Source organism: Linderina pennispora, assembly GCF_002104995.1.
Source record: "Linderina pennispora strain ATCC 12442 chromosome Unknown DL89scaffold_22, whole genome shotgun sequence".
Taxonomy (NCBI): Eukaryota; Fungi; Kickxellomycota; class Kickxellomycetes; order Kickxellales; family Kickxellaceae; genus Linderina; species Linderina pennispora.
In genome coordinates this window covers 75,404-94,482 of record NW_024468270.1, presented here as the reverse complement: position 1 = coordinate 94,482, position 19,079 = coordinate 75,404, and the positions used below count along the sequence as shown (strand labels likewise).

At 51.1% G+C, this 19,079-nt stretch overlaps 9 protein-coding genes and 3 non-coding genes across 12 annotated transcripts; 6 read left to right on the top strand and 6 right to left on the bottom strand.

Moving 5' to 3' along the window:
• Nucleotides 1–1,226: 1,226 nt before the first annotated feature.
• DL89DRAFT_t152 lies at nucleotides 1,227–1,299 on the top strand. Its single transcript has one exon. It is a non-coding gene; the product is annotated as a tRNA-Gln (tRNA).
• Nucleotides 1,300–1,622: 323 nt separating this feature from the next.
• DL89DRAFT_270705 (uncharacterized protein) lies at nucleotides 1,623–2,344 on the top strand (the record flags this gene model as incomplete). Its single annotated transcript, XM_040888795.1, has 5 exons — nucleotides 1,623–1,689; nucleotides 1,713–1,817; nucleotides 1,858–1,964; nucleotides 2,007–2,087; nucleotides 2,114–2,344. Coding segments are annotated over 5 exons (558 nt in total), but the record flags the coding sequence as incomplete, so codon positions are not given.
• A 375-nt stretch (nucleotides 2,345–2,719) lies between these two features.
• Nucleotides 2,720–4,075, bottom strand: DL89DRAFT_270704 (uncharacterized protein; the record flags this gene model as incomplete). Its single annotated transcript, XM_040888794.1, has 3 exons — nucleotides 3,927–4,075; nucleotides 3,628–3,727; nucleotides 2,720–3,527 (listed from the first exon to the last, which is right to left on the bottom strand). Coding segments are annotated over exons 1-3 (971 nt in total), but the record flags the coding sequence as incomplete, so codon positions are not given.
• Nucleotides 4,076–4,956: 881 nt separating this feature from the next.
• Nucleotides 4,957–5,029, top strand: DL89DRAFT_t153. Its single transcript has one exon. It is a non-coding gene; the product is annotated as a tRNA-Thr (tRNA).
• A 131-nt stretch (nucleotides 5,030–5,160) lies between these two features.
• Nucleotides 5,161–5,232, bottom strand: DL89DRAFT_t147. Its single transcript has one exon. It is a non-coding gene; the product is annotated as a tRNA-Pro (tRNA).
• A 4,368-nt stretch (nucleotides 5,233–9,600) lies between these two features.
• Nucleotides 9,601–10,891, bottom strand: DL89DRAFT_276061 (small subunit of carbamoyl phosphate synthase; the record flags this gene model as incomplete). The annotated part of the gene is made up of 6 exons (XM_040889386.1): nucleotides 9,601–10,126; nucleotides 10,152–10,204; nucleotides 10,291–10,326; nucleotides 10,355–10,429; nucleotides 10,473–10,758; nucleotides 10,782–10,891. The coding sequence occupies 6 exons, from the start codon at nucleotides 10,889–10,891 to the stop codon at nucleotides 9,601–9,603; spliced, it is 1,086 nt and encodes a 361-aa protein (XP_040739848.1).
• A 352-nt stretch (nucleotides 10,892–11,243) lies between these two features.
• DL89DRAFT_260806 (uncharacterized protein) lies at nucleotides 11,244–12,214 on the bottom strand (the record flags this gene model as incomplete). Its single annotated transcript, XM_040885819.1, has 3 exons — nucleotides 11,244–11,552; nucleotides 11,584–11,696; nucleotides 11,776–12,214. 3 exons carry the CDS (start codon nucleotides 12,212–12,214, stop codon nucleotides 11,244–11,246), a joined length of 861 nt encoding a protein of 286 aa, XP_040739847.1.
• Nucleotides 12,215–13,294: 1,080 nt separating this feature from the next.
• Nucleotides 13,295–14,752, top strand: DL89DRAFT_238884 (IMP-specific 5'-nucleotidase 1). The gene has a single exon (XM_040884995.1). The coding sequence runs from the start codon at nucleotides 13,327–13,329 to the stop codon at nucleotides 14,599–14,601; it is 1,275 nt and encodes a 424-aa protein (XP_040739846.1). The 5' UTR covers nucleotides 13,295–13,326; the 3' UTR covers nucleotides 14,602–14,752.
• Nucleotides 14,753–14,859: 107 nt separating this feature from the next.
• Nucleotides 14,860–15,467, bottom strand: DL89DRAFT_295978 (uncharacterized protein; the record flags this gene model as incomplete). Its single annotated transcript, XM_040890700.1, has 3 exons — nucleotides 14,860–15,037; nucleotides 15,060–15,199; nucleotides 15,255–15,467. 3 exons carry the CDS (start codon nucleotides 15,465–15,467, stop codon nucleotides 14,860–14,862), a joined length of 531 nt encoding a protein of 176 aa, XP_040739845.1.
• A 1,118-nt stretch (nucleotides 15,468–16,585) lies between these two features.
• Nucleotides 16,586–16,900, top strand: DL89DRAFT_270689 (uncharacterized protein). Its single transcript, XM_040888793.1, has 2 exons — nucleotides 16,586–16,674; nucleotides 16,763–16,900. Exons 1-2 carry the CDS (start codon nucleotides 16,593–16,595, stop codon nucleotides 16,840–16,842), a joined length of 162 nt encoding a protein of 53 aa, XP_040739844.1. The 5' UTR covers nucleotides 16,586–16,592; the 3' UTR covers nucleotides 16,843–16,900.
• DL89DRAFT_270688 (uncharacterized protein) lies at nucleotides 16,763–17,666 on the top strand. Its single transcript, XM_040888792.1, has 3 exons — nucleotides 16,763–17,205; nucleotides 17,288–17,479; nucleotides 17,551–17,666. The coding sequence occupies exons 1-3, from the start codon at nucleotides 17,075–17,077 to the stop codon at nucleotides 17,621–17,623; spliced, it is 396 nt and encodes a 131-aa protein (XP_040739843.1). The 5' UTR covers nucleotides 16,763–17,074; the 3' UTR covers nucleotides 17,624–17,666.
• Nucleotides 17,667–17,703: 37 nt separating this feature from the next.
• DL89DRAFT_227328 (uncharacterized protein) lies at nucleotides 17,704–18,669 on the bottom strand (the record flags this gene model as incomplete). The annotated part of the gene is made up of 1 exon (XM_040884849.1): nucleotides 17,704–18,669. The coding sequence occupies one exon, from the start codon at nucleotides 18,667–18,669 to the stop codon at nucleotides 17,704–17,706; it is 966 nt and encodes a 321-aa protein (XP_040739842.1).
• Between the last annotated feature and the right edge of the window lie 410 nt (nucleotides 18,670–19,079).

Here is a 19,079-nt window from a genome sequence, read left to right as displayed (position 1 = left end):
CGGGTCTATACGGATGTGGGAACACTGTCCCGTGGTCGCCCGGCAGCCGATAGCAGCAAGTAGCATACTCCGTTTGCCGAAGTCCATCCCGCCGAACGTGTATAAATACGGCCATGAGCAGTGAGCAACTTTTAGTTTTATTGTCTACTTTTTAGTATATGATCTCGTTAAGGAACAGTTCACTGAGTTATATTTCTATTTAGTTTTCCAAAAGATAGTTAGGACCGTTACCGTCGAAGTAGTAGATTACCTCGCAGATTTCCACGAACGAGAGAAAAGAGCTTGGTAGTTTACTATTTCACTAGGATATCTGAATTTCCCGCGATTATTATTATTATTATTATCATTATTATTATTACCGTTTATTCACGGATATTCGATTCAAGCAAGACCAACGACTACAATGTCCTTCATGACCGACCCAGACAGTGCTGGTGATCGACTCACTGATCAAGCCTCTCCTTCACCCCTTTTAAACACCAAACTTTTGTGGTGTTTAAAAGGGGTGAAGGAGAGGCTTGATCAGTGAGTCGATCACCAGCACTGTCTGGGTCGGTCATGAAGGACATTGTAGTCGTTGGTCTTGCTTGAATCGAATATCCGTGAATAAACGGTAATAATAATAATGATAATAATAATAATAATAATCGCGGGAAATTCAGATATCCTAGTGAAATAGTAAACTACCAAGCTCTTTTCTCTCGTTCGTGGAAATCTGCGAGGTAATCTACTACTTCGACAGTAACGGTCCTAACTATCTTTTGGAAAACTAAATAGAAATATAACTCAGTGAACTGTTCCTTAACGAGATCATATACTAAAAAGTAGACAATAAAACTAAAAGTTGCTCACTGCTCATGGCTGTATTTATACACGTTCGGCGGGATGGACTTCGGCAAACGGAGTATGCTACTTGCTGCTATCGGCTGCCGGGCGACCACGGGACAGTGTTCCCATTTCCGTATAGACCCGATGTATACACATCAGCGGCCATCTGTTGGTGGACGTCGCGAGCCAGGTACATCGCCGCGAATCCATTCGTGGGCGACAACTTGACCGGCGATAGTCAGGGGCAGTCCGTCCTGATAGCGGAACAGCGGCATGTGACGAAGAAGAGAAGAGAAGTAAAAGAAAAAAAGGAAGACAAATAAAACCCCTTGATGTGTAACCATTGTCGTGGTCCAACCGTGGACCGATTACGACATGACACTTTCAGAATGTGGATTGGTTCCATAGTGTAGCCGGTTATCACTGCGGATTCTGATTCCGCCAACCCGAGTTCGAATCTCGGTGGAACCTTCCTTTTACTTTTTGCTTTCTTTTTGATCTCGCTAGCAACGGAGCTGAATCCATCTACTGCGGTATGCGTGCGTGCGTATTGGTTGCATATCAGCATCCTCTCGTTTTGTTCGGTCTTCCCTAACCCGCTGAAAGCTGTACAGCTCCAGGGTTAGGTGCAAATGAGGACTTTCGCAATATATTGTTCAGGACTAGAGCCACGCATCGGCCACTCCCTGTGGCTTGTGTGGAAATACCCTTGGCACATACGAGCAAGCTGTGGGAGAAGTATATACGTGTTTTCGCTTCAGTGTCGTTGAATCATTTCTAAATACCGATAAGAATGTCAAGCCAAACATCACTGCACTTATACAGACGGGCCATCGACTATGACGAAAGCGCTGCAGCGAGGTGTAACGCTTTTCGACATACAGACCACCAGAGCCACCCAAGAACAGCGCTGATGGCTGGCAGTCGTCGGCCAGCAGCACTCGCGAGGCAGGACCAGCGTGCAGCGGCACAAGCAATGGCTATGAAGGGTAGGTTAGGAATAGCCACACCAGCTTGCCAAATCGCAAGAGCAGATGAAGGGTCGCCATCCTATCGAACAAGAGAGCGTTCTGGTGGCAGGCAAAGTCAAGGCACCCCTTCCAAATGAGCTCAAAAGGAGAAACGATTCTCACCAGGTAAACTGAGCACCGTCGAATCATGCCAAGACAACCGGACAGGCAAGGGAATGCATGAGCAGAAACCATGTGCTCGTCTACGATGCGATAATTAGACATTTGATGGAGATTCATCACAAAGGAGTTTCAGGATCCAAGCTGACTTCCAGAACGAGTACAGGCTGAACCTCACAGACTATGTGCAGCAAAGCATCGACAGTTCCGAGTTCATTAAAAGGGATGCCGAGCTCCAATGCACCTTGTCGAAGCGTTGGCAAGAGCTCTCCAATGAAAAAATGGAGAACAACATGCGCATATTACGGTTTGCTACTGTAGTTGCTCGTCTTTCAAGGGCAGACGATTCGTAGTGGATATGTAGAGCAATAAATAAAGTGCATAAGGGGAATTTCAGCAAAGCACTACCTGTGTAACACCTTTTTGCGAAAAGAGTAGCTGTTGTCACCAATGTGATAATATCATCGGACATCTCCGTTTTGGATGCCAGAAGGTATTCGCATTAAATAAGGACAAAATACAAATGCCATATACTCATGTTTCATGCAAAGGTATCGTAGATGGCCACATAAAATAAATTTATGAGATTACCATTATACACAACTTGATTATTTCTATTGGTGTGTAATATAGAGCGTCTCTAGATTAATGCCACAATGCAAGCCTGTACAAAATAGCTACGTGGATTCATTTAAGTTTCTGGTTACTGTAACTAGCATGCTTCAATAAACCCTTCATTACTATACATTATGAAGCATAACGAGAATAATAAGAGATATCCCAGCCCTGAAATTGAATCTTGTCGGGCTTGGTTAGCAGAAGCATATGTCAGATTGTTAGTACTCATATTTGTAGGATAGCGGATATTTCCCATCTTCACATAGTCGGACGACATTGCTGTACGGCTGCTTTCGATCTGGTATTCGCGCTGCAGACCATCGCGGGCGAGCTTAGCAAGCCATTCGTGCTCGTATTTCTCGCGGTAGAAAATACACTTGAAAACCGGGTAGGCCAGAATGACCCAAATACTTGTGACACCGCATGCAACATCCAAGAAAGTTGACACCGTGCGGATAGCCCTATTGAGAGGGTATGTGGGAACTATGCTGTGTAGCAGCGAAGTCTGAAACAGTGTTGCAAAGGCAAGGAGGAAGACAATCAACGACTCACGAAATTCGTTAAACGCAGTCTGGATATGGCGAATCTTGATGTAGTAAAAGAGTGACACAAACCACACCAGCCAGAGCAGCGCCAAGCTCCCCCACTTGAACCCTTCCACATAGTGGCAAATCTCCAGTTTCGGGAGGTACGAGACAGTGAGCTCATCACTTATTAGCTGGACCGTTAGACAAAAGATCAGTAGTGCAGCGGCAAGGATGACGATTGGCATATAGTATGCCCAGCCAGTAAAGCTCTTGCGCTGGATGAAGATGCGGTTGAGCGCGTGGGCACGCAGCAGTACAATGGACGAGTACAGATAGCCGCCCAGGTCACGGAACCAGATGACCCACAGTTTGCACTTGCTCCATACACCGACGTTGTAGACGAGACCGTTGGTTGCAATATCGCCTAGAAACCACACAATACACGCAATATACATCACAGTGGTCAGAGGCATATTTTTGGCGCGGATTGGTCTGTAGTTTCGGTGAATGAGGGCGTAGAGTACCAGCAGCCCAGGTCACGCCGTAGAGCGAGGCAGAAACTGCAATGGTCACAGTGTCCGTCACTCCAACCGGCTCAAGCGTTTTCCCGAGGTCAGCAATACCCTATAATAAACAGTGGCGGATAAGTGAAAACAGATACCAAGAAGATTATCAATGCGGATATAGCAGACGGCACAAAAGTCCGCTATGAGCCTCAAAGGTATACTCATCCAAAACCATCACAACTGAGCATAGTCTGTTATAAGGTATATATGATTCTACGTTCAATGAACGCAGCCGTCTACAAATACAAGGCTAATACCTTTATCCTGTCCTCAACCGACAAATTTGGTGCCCTTTTGATGAGTGCCAGAGTAGCAGACATTGTTCGGAAAGTTTCCTTTTTCAGGTAACAAATTATGTTAAAAAATAGTAATACAATAGATATAAAAATTCAAACGGGTTGGGAAGAGAATGAATACGTTGAGCGAGAAGGGAGAGGAGTGAAATGGTAGAATAAGTAAGCGTAAGAGTTGAGCTAAATATAGTACTCAAATCTAATGTGGCTAAACGTCGCTCTGCGGTTCCCGGAGGATGAACATGATTTCCTAAAAGCCGAAAAGAATATGTATTGGTCAGCAATCAGCGTCCTTACTAGAAAGAAGCCTTTTATGCAAGCAGCCCATGGCCATCAGCGTGAGGCTGCATGTTAGGTGGACTGATAATCTGCTTATTTTAGCCTGCCAGTTCATATGCTAATGATTGGTCAAACACCGAGCTCATGTTCTTGAATGCAAAGAGGGAGGAGTAGGATGCATAGCCATACAATAATTGCCATTGTCAATCACTCGGCCAAACACCGCCAATATGCACAGCGTACGTTCTGAAGCGAACAGGTATAAATCAAGAATAGAACAATTGGCAAGCAGTCTACATGCGTGCATTAAGCTGCATAGTCCACCACAAATGCAATGTGTGAGCTGACAATTAAGGCAGAACAAAGGGGATTTGAAACTATCTTTGGAACAGTGAGAAGCGTGGGTAAGAATCATTAATGGGGATGGCCGAATGGCTAATGAACCATCACTACTTGCATGGTTCAATTGAGGTACAGGAGCTGCACAGCATGCAGTATGAGGAATGCAGAATAGCTGACGCAAATTACACGGATTGGAGACATTGAGAATACTTTGGTTATTTTTTGCTCCTCTCCACCCTCACCAGTTCCATTCAGGTATAGCTTTCACTTTGGACAGATTGGCTCGACTCTTACTTCATATCACCAAACTATGGAGCACAGTATCCATATTATTTTATACATCTCAATTTCCCAAAAGCACAGCAAATAGGATGCCTTCTTGGCTCAGTTGGCAGAGCGTCTGCCTAGTAAGCAGAAGGTCGCCAGTTCGATTCTGGCAGAAGGCAGGATCTCCTTTTTTGCTATCCCTAGTTTCGATATGACGGGAGTCAAGCGCAGCTGTGCCTGTTTTTTTGCATAGCCAGCGTCTATTCCAGCAAAAAAGCCCTACAACGAAATGAGCTGGTGCAAAAGAATGGGGCTCTGCCGGGGATTGAACCCGGGACCTCTCGCACCCTAAGCGAGAATCATACCGCTAGACCACAGAACCAATAATCATTTTTCACTGAATTTCGGGAAAATATTTTCATACAGGAATATGCGGTTACACATTGTATTACTGCCACTTGCTGCATTGATGTCTCCTATAGCCGCATTTGATTCCATGCTGATATGGATGGTGTTTGGAATTCGTATGCTGCTTGCATTAGGGAATGTGTCAATAGGTAATCTCATTTTGCCATGAGAAGCAGTCTGCGTTGAGTCCTATTTTTGTTATCATCTATCCCATGAATAGTCTACCTGGTATTGCTGCTCTGTGTGGCAAGGCATGGTGTCTACGTGGTGCGCACTAGTGCTAGCTTCATATGAGAGTATCGCAGGGAGCGCATCATAACTCACTTGATTGCCCCTAAGCGAAATGGTGCACGTTTTCCCGGGAATGTGGCAGGGGCTGGGTCCATGCTCAGTGAGTGTGTCCAGCAACCGAAGAAAGGTGTACTCCAACAAGGCACATGCATTGCACCTAGGACTGCCGCAGAGTGGGCGCCATGGTTGTCCAATAAGCTGGAAAGCAGCAGGTACGCCTAACGACTCTGCCTTCGCACTATTCTCTTTCATTCCTGCCTCTGACTTCTTAAAGTGTCTTCCTCACCATTATTAGGAAGAGCAAAAGCACGTATAGCTGCCCATATACCACTGGGATGTGCTGTGTGCCATCATATCTCAGCCAAATGCGCCGCATCCCTGATAGCGTGACCAGCCCGGATTCTGAATCCAGTTTGGTACACAACTAATGACTGATGGCTGAATCTTTACCTTTATATAAAACTTTATAGTCCTAAAAAGTGTCCGACCGTCCGCTAGAAACTATTTAATTGGTTAATAAAAATAAAACTCTTAAGCTTCAACACAGGTTTAGGTGGCTTGCTCCGTAAACTCCTTTTTGATCTTGTGCTGGTATCTGACCTCATCGGTGAAACCAGGGTGATAAGTTGTTATTGTAGTGGTCACTGGTCTCCTACTAGATATCTCCATTGGTTCAGTCGCAAGAGCTGCTCTCATTGTCGGTCAGCCTGATAACTTCCATGGCGTCATCATGGTGGTCATCACCGGACTGTCGCAACACTCTTAGGATATTTATCTATGAGCATCTATTGAATGAGGCCATATAGCTCTTTTAGCGGTCATGCAATATTTGTGGGTTTATTTTATAAATTAATTTGTCTTATGAACATGTGTAAGCAGTAGTATTTGGGCCACAATGGATCCCAGTCTGTATAGACTGATTCAAGAGTCTGTATCAGTGCTAAGGGCCCCAAGAACCATGACAAGCCAGATCATTATTAATAAAAAGTTCTTAATGCTATGCATACGCAATACAGCGAAAGCTGAACAGCATCATTTCTCTTCTTACTTGCCTATTGAATTTCTCAAATGAATATTACTCGCAGCACTACTGTCATAAAGACATCACTTGGTGGTATTGGCTTCCGTGATTCAATGTTGCCTCGCCATAGAGCAATTTGTACACAGCGTCAATATCATCAAAGAGCATGACATACATGCTTGCACGATGGATATTACTCCATCAACTAGCTGAAGATGGATGCTTTTGTTTGACATATTCCGGGCAAACCCTATGCCCATTCCGTCACCATGTGCCAGATCCAAATCCCCACCTGTATAAACTTTGTGGGCCCGGAACGGCCCCATCCTCTCCTTTTTCTCCTCAGCAAATTTTCCATTTGATTCATTCCATAAAGCTCATAACTACTGGACCCTCTGAAGGTTAACAGCTTTTGACCCTGCAACATTTGGTAAAAAAGGGTTTTTCATTCCATTTATTTGTTTATTTATCACAATCTGAAAGCAAAGACGGCCATATCTGCCGAGGATTTCGTTAACCGGATGGACAGGTCCGAAACTGTTAACCGCAGATTTCAGTGATGTAATTAGATATCATATCTATGATTATCTATTGCATAATGGCGATATTGAGCTACATGGATGTATGCGAACATGAATCAGGTAGCGACATACGTGGATACCGAGCTGATGACAGCATACAAGAACAACATTGCGTTGCACTATGGCACTTGTCTACAGCGGATTCTGGCCAAATTGATTGATATTCGCAGCCGCAAAAACACACTGCACAGTAGCAATGGGCAATGTGTCCTAAGGCTGAGTTCAATAATGCATGTCAAGTGTATATTTATACACCTGCACAGAAGCTCCGCCAGGCAGTTGCCTCTAGGCACCCTGATCTCAGTGTGCTCACCCCACCGATGCTTGCAATCTACAACAAGCTGGCACCAGTCCTTAATGCCTATGATGCCAAGTACAGATTCGCCAAAGACAGCCGATACTACGATTGCCAAGGTAAATCCACTTCAGCATCTGCGTGCATATATTCGTCTATGCCAGCTTATCGAGAATGAGTAAGCTTGGCAAGTCTCCTCCCTCAATGCTTGCCTCTGCGGACATCATAGGATCCCAGGCCATGTGTGCTTAGACAAGCAAATAATCAAGCAGGTGTTTATTTCGAAAACACAGCGAGCAGGTTACCAAGATCAACGCAGCAAAGGCAACAGAGGCAAGGAAAGCAGCAGAAAAGGTGAAAAATTGGCCAAGAAGGCTGCATGTGAAGCAGCGAAGATGCCATCGGATGCAACAGAGGCCACTGCAGCAACTGCAGCAGTAGCGGCTGATTCACTTGCTGCTGCATTGGCGGCAGCAGCAGACACTGTTGCAGCACTTAACAATGCATATGCACCAGCACCCCCAGTCTGTGCACACGACCCGGTCCAAGGGATCACACAATCTGTGTGGGATGTGTGGGGCCAGGTCGCAGATCTAACATCAAAGCCATTTAAGGCGCATGGTGATAGAGAATTCCACGGAATGGCAACAACAGATGGTGTAACGATATGCATTTTGTTGCAAGACAAGGTATCTAAGGCTGATGGTGCAGTAGATGCTGATGCTGCGGGAGGCGATGCTGCAGGAGGCATGCTGCGGGAGGCAATGCTGCAGGAGGCGATGCTGTGGGAGGCAATGCTACAGGCGATGTTGCAGGAGGTGGTGCTGTGGGAAGGCAATGACTATAGCTGACTGTCGCTATATCCACCAGATCCCACAGCCAGAGCTGCAGAATCTGAAAGGCCGCTGTGTATTCATCGATCCAGGTCGGGGCGATTCACTGCTATACATGATGCACGAAAATAGCAGCAATGGGAAAGAAGGGTGAAAAGAATGCTCTACCGCTACACACGACAGCAGCGACAATAAGGAGCTCAAGCTGCGCCACTATGACAGGATTCACTGGGCTACAAAGGATCAAGTCCCTAGAAGATGCTGTCCGCAGAGCAGAGGCAGAGCTTTCCAAGCACTGCTGCCAGGACCCTTAGCCCAGCAAAATTCCGTGCCTACGTTGCCTGCCTGTGCATCTGTGCGGTGTGTCCTAGCACCATTTTATGCCAGCACGATGACAGCGCGAAAGGTTACCAGAGCAGCAGCCCACTAAGTCAAACAAGCAGCATCCAGAGGCGCTGGAAAGGCCCATCCGGAGTGTCGGGATCCAGTCCCAAGGTGTACCCGCTTCACCGCAAGCTGCGCCTTGATTCATTCATGAACCAGGCCCGTGCAGACCACAGGCTTGCCGCGAAACTCCGGAGCAAGTTCGGTCCAGACCCAGTGCTGATCATGGGCAATTGGAGTGCGCCGATGGCCCGACACCATGCGCCGATTCGTGGCAAGGGATGGCGCGACAAGTTCAAGCACCATGGACTTTGAAGTCTATCTGATCGACGAATTCCGGACATCGTCGATGTGCCCGTTCTGCTGCGAAAAGTCGCTGCAGACATTCCGGTCATGTTCCCAACCCGCGGCCCTACCAGAGATCGAAGAACCCAACTGTGAAGTGCCATGGCCTTCTCCGCTGTACAAGCGAGTCATGTAAGCATGCTATGGCACAATACAGGCGGGCCTATTTGTCTCGGACTCTTGAACCGCGTCCTCGCAGCAGTTCTAAACTTCAGACTCGTTTTCTAGTCACTCTGTGGTTCAGGCAGTATTCCTGAACGGTTCCGTCGCTTCTATGGCCATTGCTACCGATGCTTCTGGCACCACTCCGGCAACAAAGAGGGCGCGCAAGAGGCGTGCAGCAGCAGGCGATTCTGCAGCCAGCAGCAGCGAGCCAGCGCTGAAGCGCCTGCGCTGAGCAGGCCACCAAGATGGGAAATGTCCATGATCGACATTGCACCAACAACCATCCTGACACGTTCAAATGACCGGTTTGCCGTGATGCTCTTATCGACGTGTCAACCCATGCTGACTAGCAGCCGAGCTCGCATCGCGAGCAGAGTATTTCTAGTAAAATGATAATATTGGTAGAGAAATGGGAAAATATGAAAATTTAGGCAGAAGCACCGGCAACAGCAGCCTTGGCAGCAACAGCCTCCTCGGCAATGGTACCGACGTTGGCTGCTTTCTTCGTAGCACGGACCTCGTTGACAAAATCAGCAAACAGGTAGCCAGTGTCCAGCGGTCCGCCCTTTGCCTCAGGATGGAACTGCACCGAGCGGAAAGGTTTAGACAGATGGCGGATACCCTCGTTGGATCCGTCGTTGGCGTTGACATAGTAGCGGTCCCATCCCTGGGGCATGCGCGAGTCGTCAAGCGCATAGCCATGGTTCTGTGAGGTAATAACGCACTTGCCAGTAGTCAGATCAACGGCAGGCTGGTTGTGGCCACGGTTACCAAATCGGAGCTTGTAGGCGTTCAGACCGGCCGCCAGACCCATGAGCTGGTTGCCCATGCAGATGCCGAAGATGGGGCGCTGGTAGGCGGTGAAGGCAGCACGCAGGTTCTCGATGGTCTTGGTGCAGTGAGTGGGCGAGCCGGGGCCGTTGGAGATGAAGATGCCATCATATACGATCGAGCTCCTTGGTGATATCATGGTTCCACGGGAGCAGCGAGACCTTGGCACCCTGGTCGCACAGTGAGCGGATAATATTGTACTTGACGCCACAGTCAATCAGCGCAACGTGCACGTCGCCGGACGGGGTTGAAGACACGGACGGCGTCGGTGGAGGCTTCGGCCTACAAGGTTGTCGACATTCGGGTCGACCCAGTCAATGTCCTGGGTCCTCAGTGGGCTTAGCGCCGACGCTCAGCGAGCCGAGGGTGGAGCCTTGGCCACGCAGAATATGCACAAGGGCACGCGTATCAACGCCAGTGATAGCCTGGGATGCCCTCGCGCTCGCACCACTCGGAGAGTGACTCGACAGCATTCCAGTGGGAGTACTTTGTGGCGTAGTCGCTGACAATGATGCCTCGGCACTGGATCTTCTCGCTTTCAAAGTGCTTGAGCAGACCGTACGAGTCGCGGGTGCGCTTCGGGACGCCGTAATTGCCGATCAGGGGCTGGGTGAAGACAAGGAGCTGTCCGAGATATGACGGGTCGGTCATAGACTCGGGGTAGCCCACCAGCGAGGTGGTGAAGACAGTCTCGCCGACAGTCGAGACCGGTGCGCCAAACGACCCACCAGTGAATGTCTCGCCGGAAGCGCAGCTGCAGGTGAGCAGTCAGCGAACCGGGGACCACCGGGTAGTGGGCATGGAAGGGCGCATCGGAGACAACCGAGGCGAGGCCACGAGTGGCAAGAGTCTTCTTGAGAATGGGGGAGCGGGTAAGCGAAGTTCATTATTGGCGGGATAACTTAGTGGCTCGATGTCTTCCAGACCTGATCGGCAATGTAATCGGACGAGTTCTTCTCGGAGCTATGCACGTACATGAACGGGCAATAGAGGGTATGTATATGTATGACTAGTTACACACGAAGGAAGGATTGGGGCGTCCTACGTATAAGGTGTGTAATGTGGCAGAGAAGGTGGTAGAAAGGAAAAAGTCAAGAGTTGTGGATTGTAGGGCTGAAGAGCAGGCGCGGGCCGCGGGACGGCTTTTATACGTCCAACAGATCGCACTACAGGACTATGAAACAGCGGGCGATATTTGAGTCTCGCCCAATCCACAACAGCGATTGGTTGGGCTGCTTGTCAAATGTGACTCACACAAGCCGCGCCCGCATTGTTGGCGCTGGAATGGGGAGGATGGTGGTCACTGCTGCTGCTGCTGCTGCTTGCAGTGCTGCCCTTGCAAAAGTACGTCTGGAGCAGTGGCAAAAGCTGCTCGGCGACAGCGTCACCCCACTGCGGACGCACAGAGGGGCTCCAATGCGACTGCATCGACAGGGTCAGCTTCTCCAGCACTGTCATGCTCTCTTTGCGGCGGAAGCGCTTGGCCAAATCAGCGCGGTTGTCCAGGCACGAGTGCTCCTCGATGACACGCGTCATCTCGCCTAGCAGCTCGTCGGGGATCGCGATCGTTGTCACACACCTCGTACTCCATTGCAAATGGCACGCCGTCAGCCGGTGGCTCGCTTGGTGGCTCGACATAGAAAACGTTGATGTCGCTCACGCCGTGAGGACCCGAGCCGCCGGGTGGCGACACTATCAGGCCCACAAACGGCTCAATGTCGCTCTGGCGGCACAGCACCTGGTACGCGTGCTGGTTGTGGATGTCGCGCACGGAAGGGTGTTGCCTCGAAGGTCGGGTGCGAGTGGAACCAGCCAACCACCTGCATGCCACGTGCAGCAAATACCCGGCGCGCCTCGACCTCAGACGCTGGGTCCATCTCGCATTCGGTCGTGGTGCTGGTGCTGTGGCATGGGAACGCAATGTCGACGTCCAGGCGCCTGGTGTCCGCCGAGAACCGGCCACCCAGCAACCCGATGATCTCAGTATACATCAGATGCGCGTGCAAGTCCATCAGCGCCAGCGCCCGCGCACTGACGCGTACCGCAAATGGCTGCGCACCACCAGCAAAGGCCTGGCATGGGATTAGCCGGAACTCGCTGTTGGCTGCCCATTTGCCGTTTGTCCTCTTCCGCCGCTTGCCCTGGCTGCTCTCGTCGCTTGAGTAGGTGTAGTCACCGTCTGCGTCATCTGCACGTCCTTTCGATAACATCATGGGAGATAACACGCCCGCCATACAGCTCGTCCTCATACACCCATTCGCCGTGATTGTTCCGTACCCGCCGGCGTCGTGCGCTCGACAGTGGCACATGCACCGCCTGGTCATCAGACGAGCTCGACACCTGCGAGTACCGCCGCCGCCGCCGCGGTGCGTCGGGGGGTTTCCGCACTGGCCCGCTGCGCCGCGTCGCCCCGATATTGATGATATTAGAGTTCTCCAGAAAGGTGTGTACCCGCCCAATTGCGTTGACATCACCGCAGTGTCGCAGTCCGGCACGTGCCTTGATTTTGGTCAGATACTGCGGCTTTGTCTGCTCCCACACATCCTACCATGTAGTTGCGGATGGTCATGTACCGCTCTGGCGTCTTGTTGGCCTTGCCTTTGAAGAACTCTGTGCAGCCTGCACGCTCTATATCGCATGTGGACGTCCGGTCGATTGCAAACTACAGGGCACGCTTAGCAGCAGGCCTGTGTATTGTGTGCGAGGCGCCCTGAATTGCCCTTACCTTTGGAGGACTGCCAATTTGGTTGGTTAAAGGCGGCGACTGCTGGTTCTCCGGTCCGTCCATTTGCACTATTCTCAGTTTAATTTAGGCAAAGCAATAATTACAAACATGAGGTTTAGAAAAAAAAAGGGAGTGGTGAGGAAGGAAAAGAAGAGAGGTGGCTCCGGGACAGAAGATCCTTGACAAATTTCTGCCAGCTGGAGCTGGGGCTCTATGGAGGTACGTGCAGCTGCTGCGCCGGTTTCCAGGTAGTTCCAGATGACCAGAGGCCGAGAGCCTAAAATTCTTCACTGATGCCTTGGTCCCTGCGCATAGGGGGCTGCTGCTGTAGGACGAGGGGGTGTGGTCTACAACGAAGCCTTGATCAGCGCTCTTCGTAGAATTTGTCGAAAAACTGCCTGTACAGAGCAAATATAATAAGGCGCCCGGCTCAAGTGACTTGCTGCAAATCCTGCAACCGCCTGCAACGGGTGAATGCGCACCGGAGTGGCAGTCCCAGCGGCGCATTTTTTTAGTGCTGTCTCTATCCCTTACGCAACCGCTTCTCTTTCTTCTCCTCACCGCCACTTGCCAAGCTATTATTTGCACTCTTTAACGATGACTTCTCAGTACCGCGTAAACTACCACCTGCGCGCGCACAAGCGCGACAACCTCATCGAGTTCATCAAAGGCATGCTCCTGACGCCTTTCGTCCTGCACGCCCAGCCCAAGCCGGTGACGCAGTCAGAGCTATCGGAAATCGCCCACTCGCCGCTCCAGCGCCGTCGCTCCTTGGCCATGGAGGAGAACGCGTTCCGCTACGCCGAAATCATGGGCAACATCCAGACGCTCATCGACGAGCACCGCGAGTTCACGAAAAACAGCATCCCTATGTACTCGCGGCTGGCCAAGCTGGTGCCCTCTATCGGCAATTTCTTCACTGCGCTGCCGCTGCGGGAGGCCTTCCTGCAAACAAACAACATCAACGCGATTTCAGCCCGCAAGCACGTGCCACCGAGCTTCAACGACATTAGGCGCATCCTGAATACCGCCCAAGTCATGGCCATCGCCGGGAACGTCAAGCTGATCACCTTTGATGGTGATATGACGCTGTACGACGACGGAAAGAACTTTGAGGAAAACAACGCCCTGACTGGCCTCCTGGTGAATCTGCTCAAGCGTGGCGTCACAGTGGCCATTGTGACTGCAGCAGGCTACGGTGGCAATGCCGAGCGCTACGAGCATCGCCTGTCTGGCCTGCTCAAAAACCTTGAAAAGGCTGAACTCACCGAGCAGCAGGTCAACCGTTTCTACGTGCTGGGAGGGGAATGCAACTTTTTGTTCCGCTGCAACGCTTCCTACCGGCTGCAGTTCCTCTCTGACGACCAGTACGAGTCCTCGCGCCTGCGCTCATGGACTGACGCACAGGTCCAGCCGCTCCTGGATATTGCCGAGCACGAGCTCGCCGACTGTGTTGCGCGCATGGGCATTAAGGCCAAGATCCTGCGCAAGGCACGCGCCGTCGGCCTGGTGCCGGAGCAGAAGCTCACCCGCGAGCAGCTGGATGAGTGTGCGCTGTCGTCACAAATGGCCCTGCTCAAGTTCCAGGGCCAGCCGTCGTCGACGCCCTCGGATGTGCCGATTCCGTTCTGCGCCTTTAATGGTGGTAACGATTGCTGGGTGGATATCGGAAATAAGCTAATTGGCGTCAAGATTTTGCAGGAGCTTGTAGGCTCGGCTCCCGACGAGACTTTGCATGTCGGGGACCAGTTTTTGTCAACTGGCAATGATCTGTCAACCAGGACTGCGTGCTGCACTTGCTGGATTATTAACCCCGAGGAGACCCAGGGGATCTTGACCGAGCTGGATACGTTCATGAGCCAGAAGGAGTAAGCTTAGAGGGCTCTTCATACACTAAAACCGGTACAGGATACAGCTCCATCATCTTTATAGGTGCATAGGACTCGTTAGGGTCACATCTGCATATCCATTTTGGTATGTCAGCATGTTATCCGCATAACTATTGCAAACAATATATTGTTGTCAAAGCCACACATGTTGCTCTCCCAGGCACTATAACTATACTGAAAGTGTGTCGCTTAGGCGATGGCCATCTTCTGGCGAGTAGCAAAGTGCGACTGCAGAGCCGGCTCAGGCCTCGACAGCAGCGATGACCTTCTCGAACTCAGGAGCATTCTCGACCGTAACGTAGGAAGCGAAGCCATCACCCTTCTCCTTGTTGTTGGCACGAATGTAGCTGATCATGTTGTAGAATGCGATATCAACATAGGTAGTGTTGCCTGCCGATGAAGTGGCCGTTGCTGCCGTTCTCGCGCAGCAGCTTCGAGTACACCTTGACAGCAGTCTCAATGAGAGCGATCGTCTTCTCCTTCAGCTGTGTCTTGCGCTCGCCTTCGGCGCCGGTGTAGAACACAACACTAAGAAGAATATCAGTGAACTGGTCACGCAGCTGCTCCTGGCGCGCAGCAGCCTTGGCATCAGTAGGAAGCAGATCGTAGTGTGCGCAGGATGTAACGCTCGATCACAATGGACTCGGTGAGCTCAAATGTGACATTATCGCTGGCATCCTTTTCGATCAGGACCGGCAGGCGGCCAAACGGCTGCTCACTCTTGGCCGCGGGCCACTCGGGGTGCTCCTCGGTCCACTGGGCGCCAACAAAGTTAAGCAGTGTACGAATGTTCTCGGCAAGTCCAGGAACGTCAAAGTAGCGCAGGGTGTAGCTTGAAGAGTTGGTCATTGTAGTTGTCTGGAAAGATGCAGTTGAAGAGGTGTTCTTGGGGAAAGAGTTGCTGCTGCTTTTGCTGCTGTTGGTAAGGTGTGGAATAGAGGGAAGCTCATCGTATGTTTTATACTGATCCAGAGCTGCTTACGTCGGCCGTTGCCCTGCTAGTGGCAAAACTGGGGACACCAGTGCTCCTCCACATGGTAAGCGGACATGCCGTTCGCAAGAAGGCATTGACCAGTCGTGGCTACTGCTGTGCAGTGTTTATCAATTTGTCAGCCTATATATTTTGGCCAGCGGGAATGCTATAGAATCTTGGAGGAGATACATGCGGGTTGGCACGGCGACTGGCCTGGAGAAGGTATACTCTGACGAAAGTGGCTTCTGAAAAGGGGTCCCTAAAATTTGATGTGATGTTGCCATGCATGGCTGACAAATGCTCATTCCTCAGGGGCCAATCTAATTGCAAATCAATAAATTGGAGATTGGGCGCTAGTTGAATAGCATTTTATCTGGATACTTCAGGTGTTCAGCCCGTCAAGCAAATATTTCCAGTATATATTGCAGCATTCCATATACAATATCCGGTGTAACATATGTCTACTGGGGTTTACGCCGGGTGAGCTGCTTCCATCCCAATATAGGAGGCGCAGAATCGCAAGCTTCAAAAACATAGATGTGAATATCGTGGCTAGTCAGGTGAGCCTGTTGTGCATTCTTTACTAGACATACTCTTATCGACGTGTCAACCCATGCTGACTAGCAGCCGAACTCGCATCGCGAGCAGAGTATGTCTAGTAGGTAAAATAGTTCAATCGTTGCCATGCCGATGGTCTAATGGATGTCAATGTGCGGTGATCACTGGATAAATGCGATCACTATCGCCCTAATTGATTACTGCTAATCTGATCCTATAGATAGTAAAGCGGGGGACTGGCAAGTGAAAGGGGGAATCGCTATCTCGCGCTGGAAACTGGGCGCAAGGCCTGAAGAATAAGAGGGCCAAAAATTAGCGATAGAGCAGTCCGGAATTGGCACAAATTCCACTTTATTGCTCTTGTCTTTTCCTTCGAGTTTTTTTATTTTCAATTCAAAGACAATCAAATCGAAAACATGCTGCGTGCCTGGGCGTTCCCTTACATGAAGCTGATGCACCCGTTCATCATTGGCGGCGTTGCCACCCTGTACACTTTTGCCAAGATTCAGGACACCATGTGCGAGTGTAAGTGATAGCAGAGCAGGTTAAGGGGGAGGGGGAGCCAACAGCAGAAGAGCTATACTAACATAATTTCTGCTGATAACACTTGTAGCTGAGGTGTACGCCAACGACCCGCGCAACCCGAAGTATGCCGAAATTCAGGCCAGGAAGCACAAGGCCGAGGGCCACTAAATTTTTGCGACGCCGCAGAGGTTTGTCTTTAAGTGTTTCTCTGTGCTTGAATACATCTTGTCCGTTTCGCTGCAGAGGGGGTTTTAGTTTTTTCTTAGTTGAACACCATAGTCAGGCGAACAATAGCCACTGAGGGTATAGCATTTAGGTGTGCACGGGGGACGCTGTATATAGACTATCCTTTTTTCTTTCTCTCTAACAGCTCTCGTTTGTACAGTGTTTTTGTGACTAAATGACACCAGAGGAGGAACGGCAAATAAAGGCAGCCAAGCGCAAGAGCCAGCTGATCGTCCCACCGCTAAACTTTGCAATGATCGCACCGGGAGTGTACCGATCGGGGTTCCCGAATCCCAAATCGCAGCCGTTCCTGCTGCAGCTGGGGCTGCGCACGATCATCTACATATACGATGGCGAATGCAAAGACTACCATCCAAAAATTCATCAGCGACAACGACATCAAATTCAGGCACTTTTGCGTGACAGCAAACAAGGAGCCGTTCGAGGAAATGGACCACGCAATGGTGAGCGAGATCCTGGCAGTTATTCTGGACACGCGTAACCACCCGTTGCTGATTCACTGCAACCGCGGGATCCGCCGAGTCGGGTGTGTTGTTGGGTGCGTGCGCAAGCTGCAGGGGTGGGCGATGACAGGCGATCTTTGACGAGTACCAGCGGTTCTCGGGTACCAAGATCCGGATTTCAGATCAGGAGTTCATTGAAGGTGTTCCAGACACCGGTGCACGTCGACCCGCAGTACAGACCACAGTGGCTGCTCATATAGAGGAAAGCAAAAAAGAGGGAGTAATAAAAAAACATACAAGACAAGCTAGATAAATCCCCGTTCTACCCCTTCATGCGGGGCTAACAGTCAAACTTCCAGATCTTGACAGACTTGTCCTTTTCCAGCGAGCCCGAGGCAATGATGTTTTTGAGCGGATGGCAGTCGACGCACAGGACAACATCAGTGTGGCCCTGCAGCTTCTGCACGATCTCCTTGGTCTGCAGGTTCCACAGGTAGATGCACTGGTCCTCGCTGCCCGACACAATCCACTTGCCGCCGGTGATGGAGAAGGTGCCAAAGCAGCAGTATGTCTCGTTCGAATGGCCCTTGTAGACCTTTAGGCATTTGCCGGTGTGGTAGTTCCACAGACGCAATGTGCTGTCGAGGGTCGACGCCAGAATGTACTTGCTATTGGGCGAGAACTTGACAAACGAGACCTGCGGGTTGTCGTCGTTGACGATTGTCTTCAGGCACTGGCCCGAGGCTACGTCCCAGATGCGGATGAGCCCATCATAGCTGCACGACACAAGCATGGTGCCGTCGCGGTTGAAGTGCACGGCTGACACAGGGTCGGAGTGGGCCGGCAGGGTCTTGATGCACTTGCCGGTGCTGACATCCCAGATGCGCACGGTCTCGTCAAACGACCCCGAGGCCAAAAGCGTCGACTGCGGGTTATAGCACAGGCAGAACACGTAGTTTGTGTGGCCACGCAGCACCTTCAGGCACTTACCCGAGTCGCGGTTCCACAGCCGCACGGTCTTGTCGTCGGAGGCCGTGGCCAGGTACTGCGAGTCAGACGACCACGCCACGTCCGACAGGCCGCCTGCGTGGCCTTCCAAGGTCTTGTCGTACTTTCCATTGTAGGCATTCCACAGCTTCACTGTCTTGTCAGCCGCCGAGGACGCAAGCCAGTTACCGTCGGGCGAAAACTTCACCGACGACACGCCCTTGCGGTGGCCCACCAGCGAGTACTTTAGCACATAGTCCGGCTTCTCCGGCATTGCGGGGCGGGCTGCAGCAGGCGTCTGCGCAGGCGCCGGCCCCATAGACACAGCCGGGCGCCCGGTCTCATTAGGAATCCGCCGGACATCCGCCCGATCCCCCTCATTCTCGCTAGCGCTCTCCTCCGACTCGCTCTCTTCTGCATCTGCCCGCCTACTGAGCGCCTTGCGCGCCAGCATCTTCGACGAAAACATCTTGCCGCCGCCCTTGCCGCCTCCCCGCGGATACACTGCAGGCTCCTCGTCTGAGCTCTCCGATGAACTCGTCGCTGGCGAATTACGCGATGGCGGCGCCGACAGCCGCTTGCCTGCGCCCAGAGACTTTCCCGCCGTCCGGTGCGAGTGCATCTTGCCCCCCATTTTGCCCGCCCCGGGGCGTGGCGGCGGCGGCTCCTCGAACTCGTCAGAGGACGATCCCGAGTCCGAGCTGTGGTCGCTGAGGTGCGGCTTCTTTG

Bases quoted from the DNA above. Each gene is read 5' to 3' on its own strand.
- DL89DRAFT_270689 (XM_040888793.1), top strand. From the start codon at position 16,593: ATGAAGCTGATGCACCCGTTCATCATTGGCGGCGTTGCCACCCTGTAC. The intron at 16,675-16,762 runs GTAAGTGATAGC...TAACACTTGTAG, and splicing joins TCAGGACACCATGTGCGAGT to CTGAGGTGTACGCCAACGAC.
- DL89DRAFT_238884 (XM_040884995.1), top strand. From the start codon at position 13,327: ATGACTTCTCAGTACCGCGTAAACTACCACCTGCGCGCGCACAAGCGC.
- DL89DRAFT_270688 (XM_040888792.1), top strand. From the start codon at position 17,075: ATGACACCAGAGGAGGAACGGCAAATAAAGGCAGCCAAGCGCAAGAGC. The intron at 17,206-17,287 runs GTTCCTGCTGCA...AAAATTCATCAG, and splicing joins CCGAATCCCAAATCGCAGCC to CGACAACGACATCAAATTCA. The intron at 17,480-17,550 runs GTGGGCGATGAC...ATTTCAGATCAG, and splicing joins TGCGTGCGCAAGCTGCAGGG to GAGTTCATTGAAGGTGTTCC.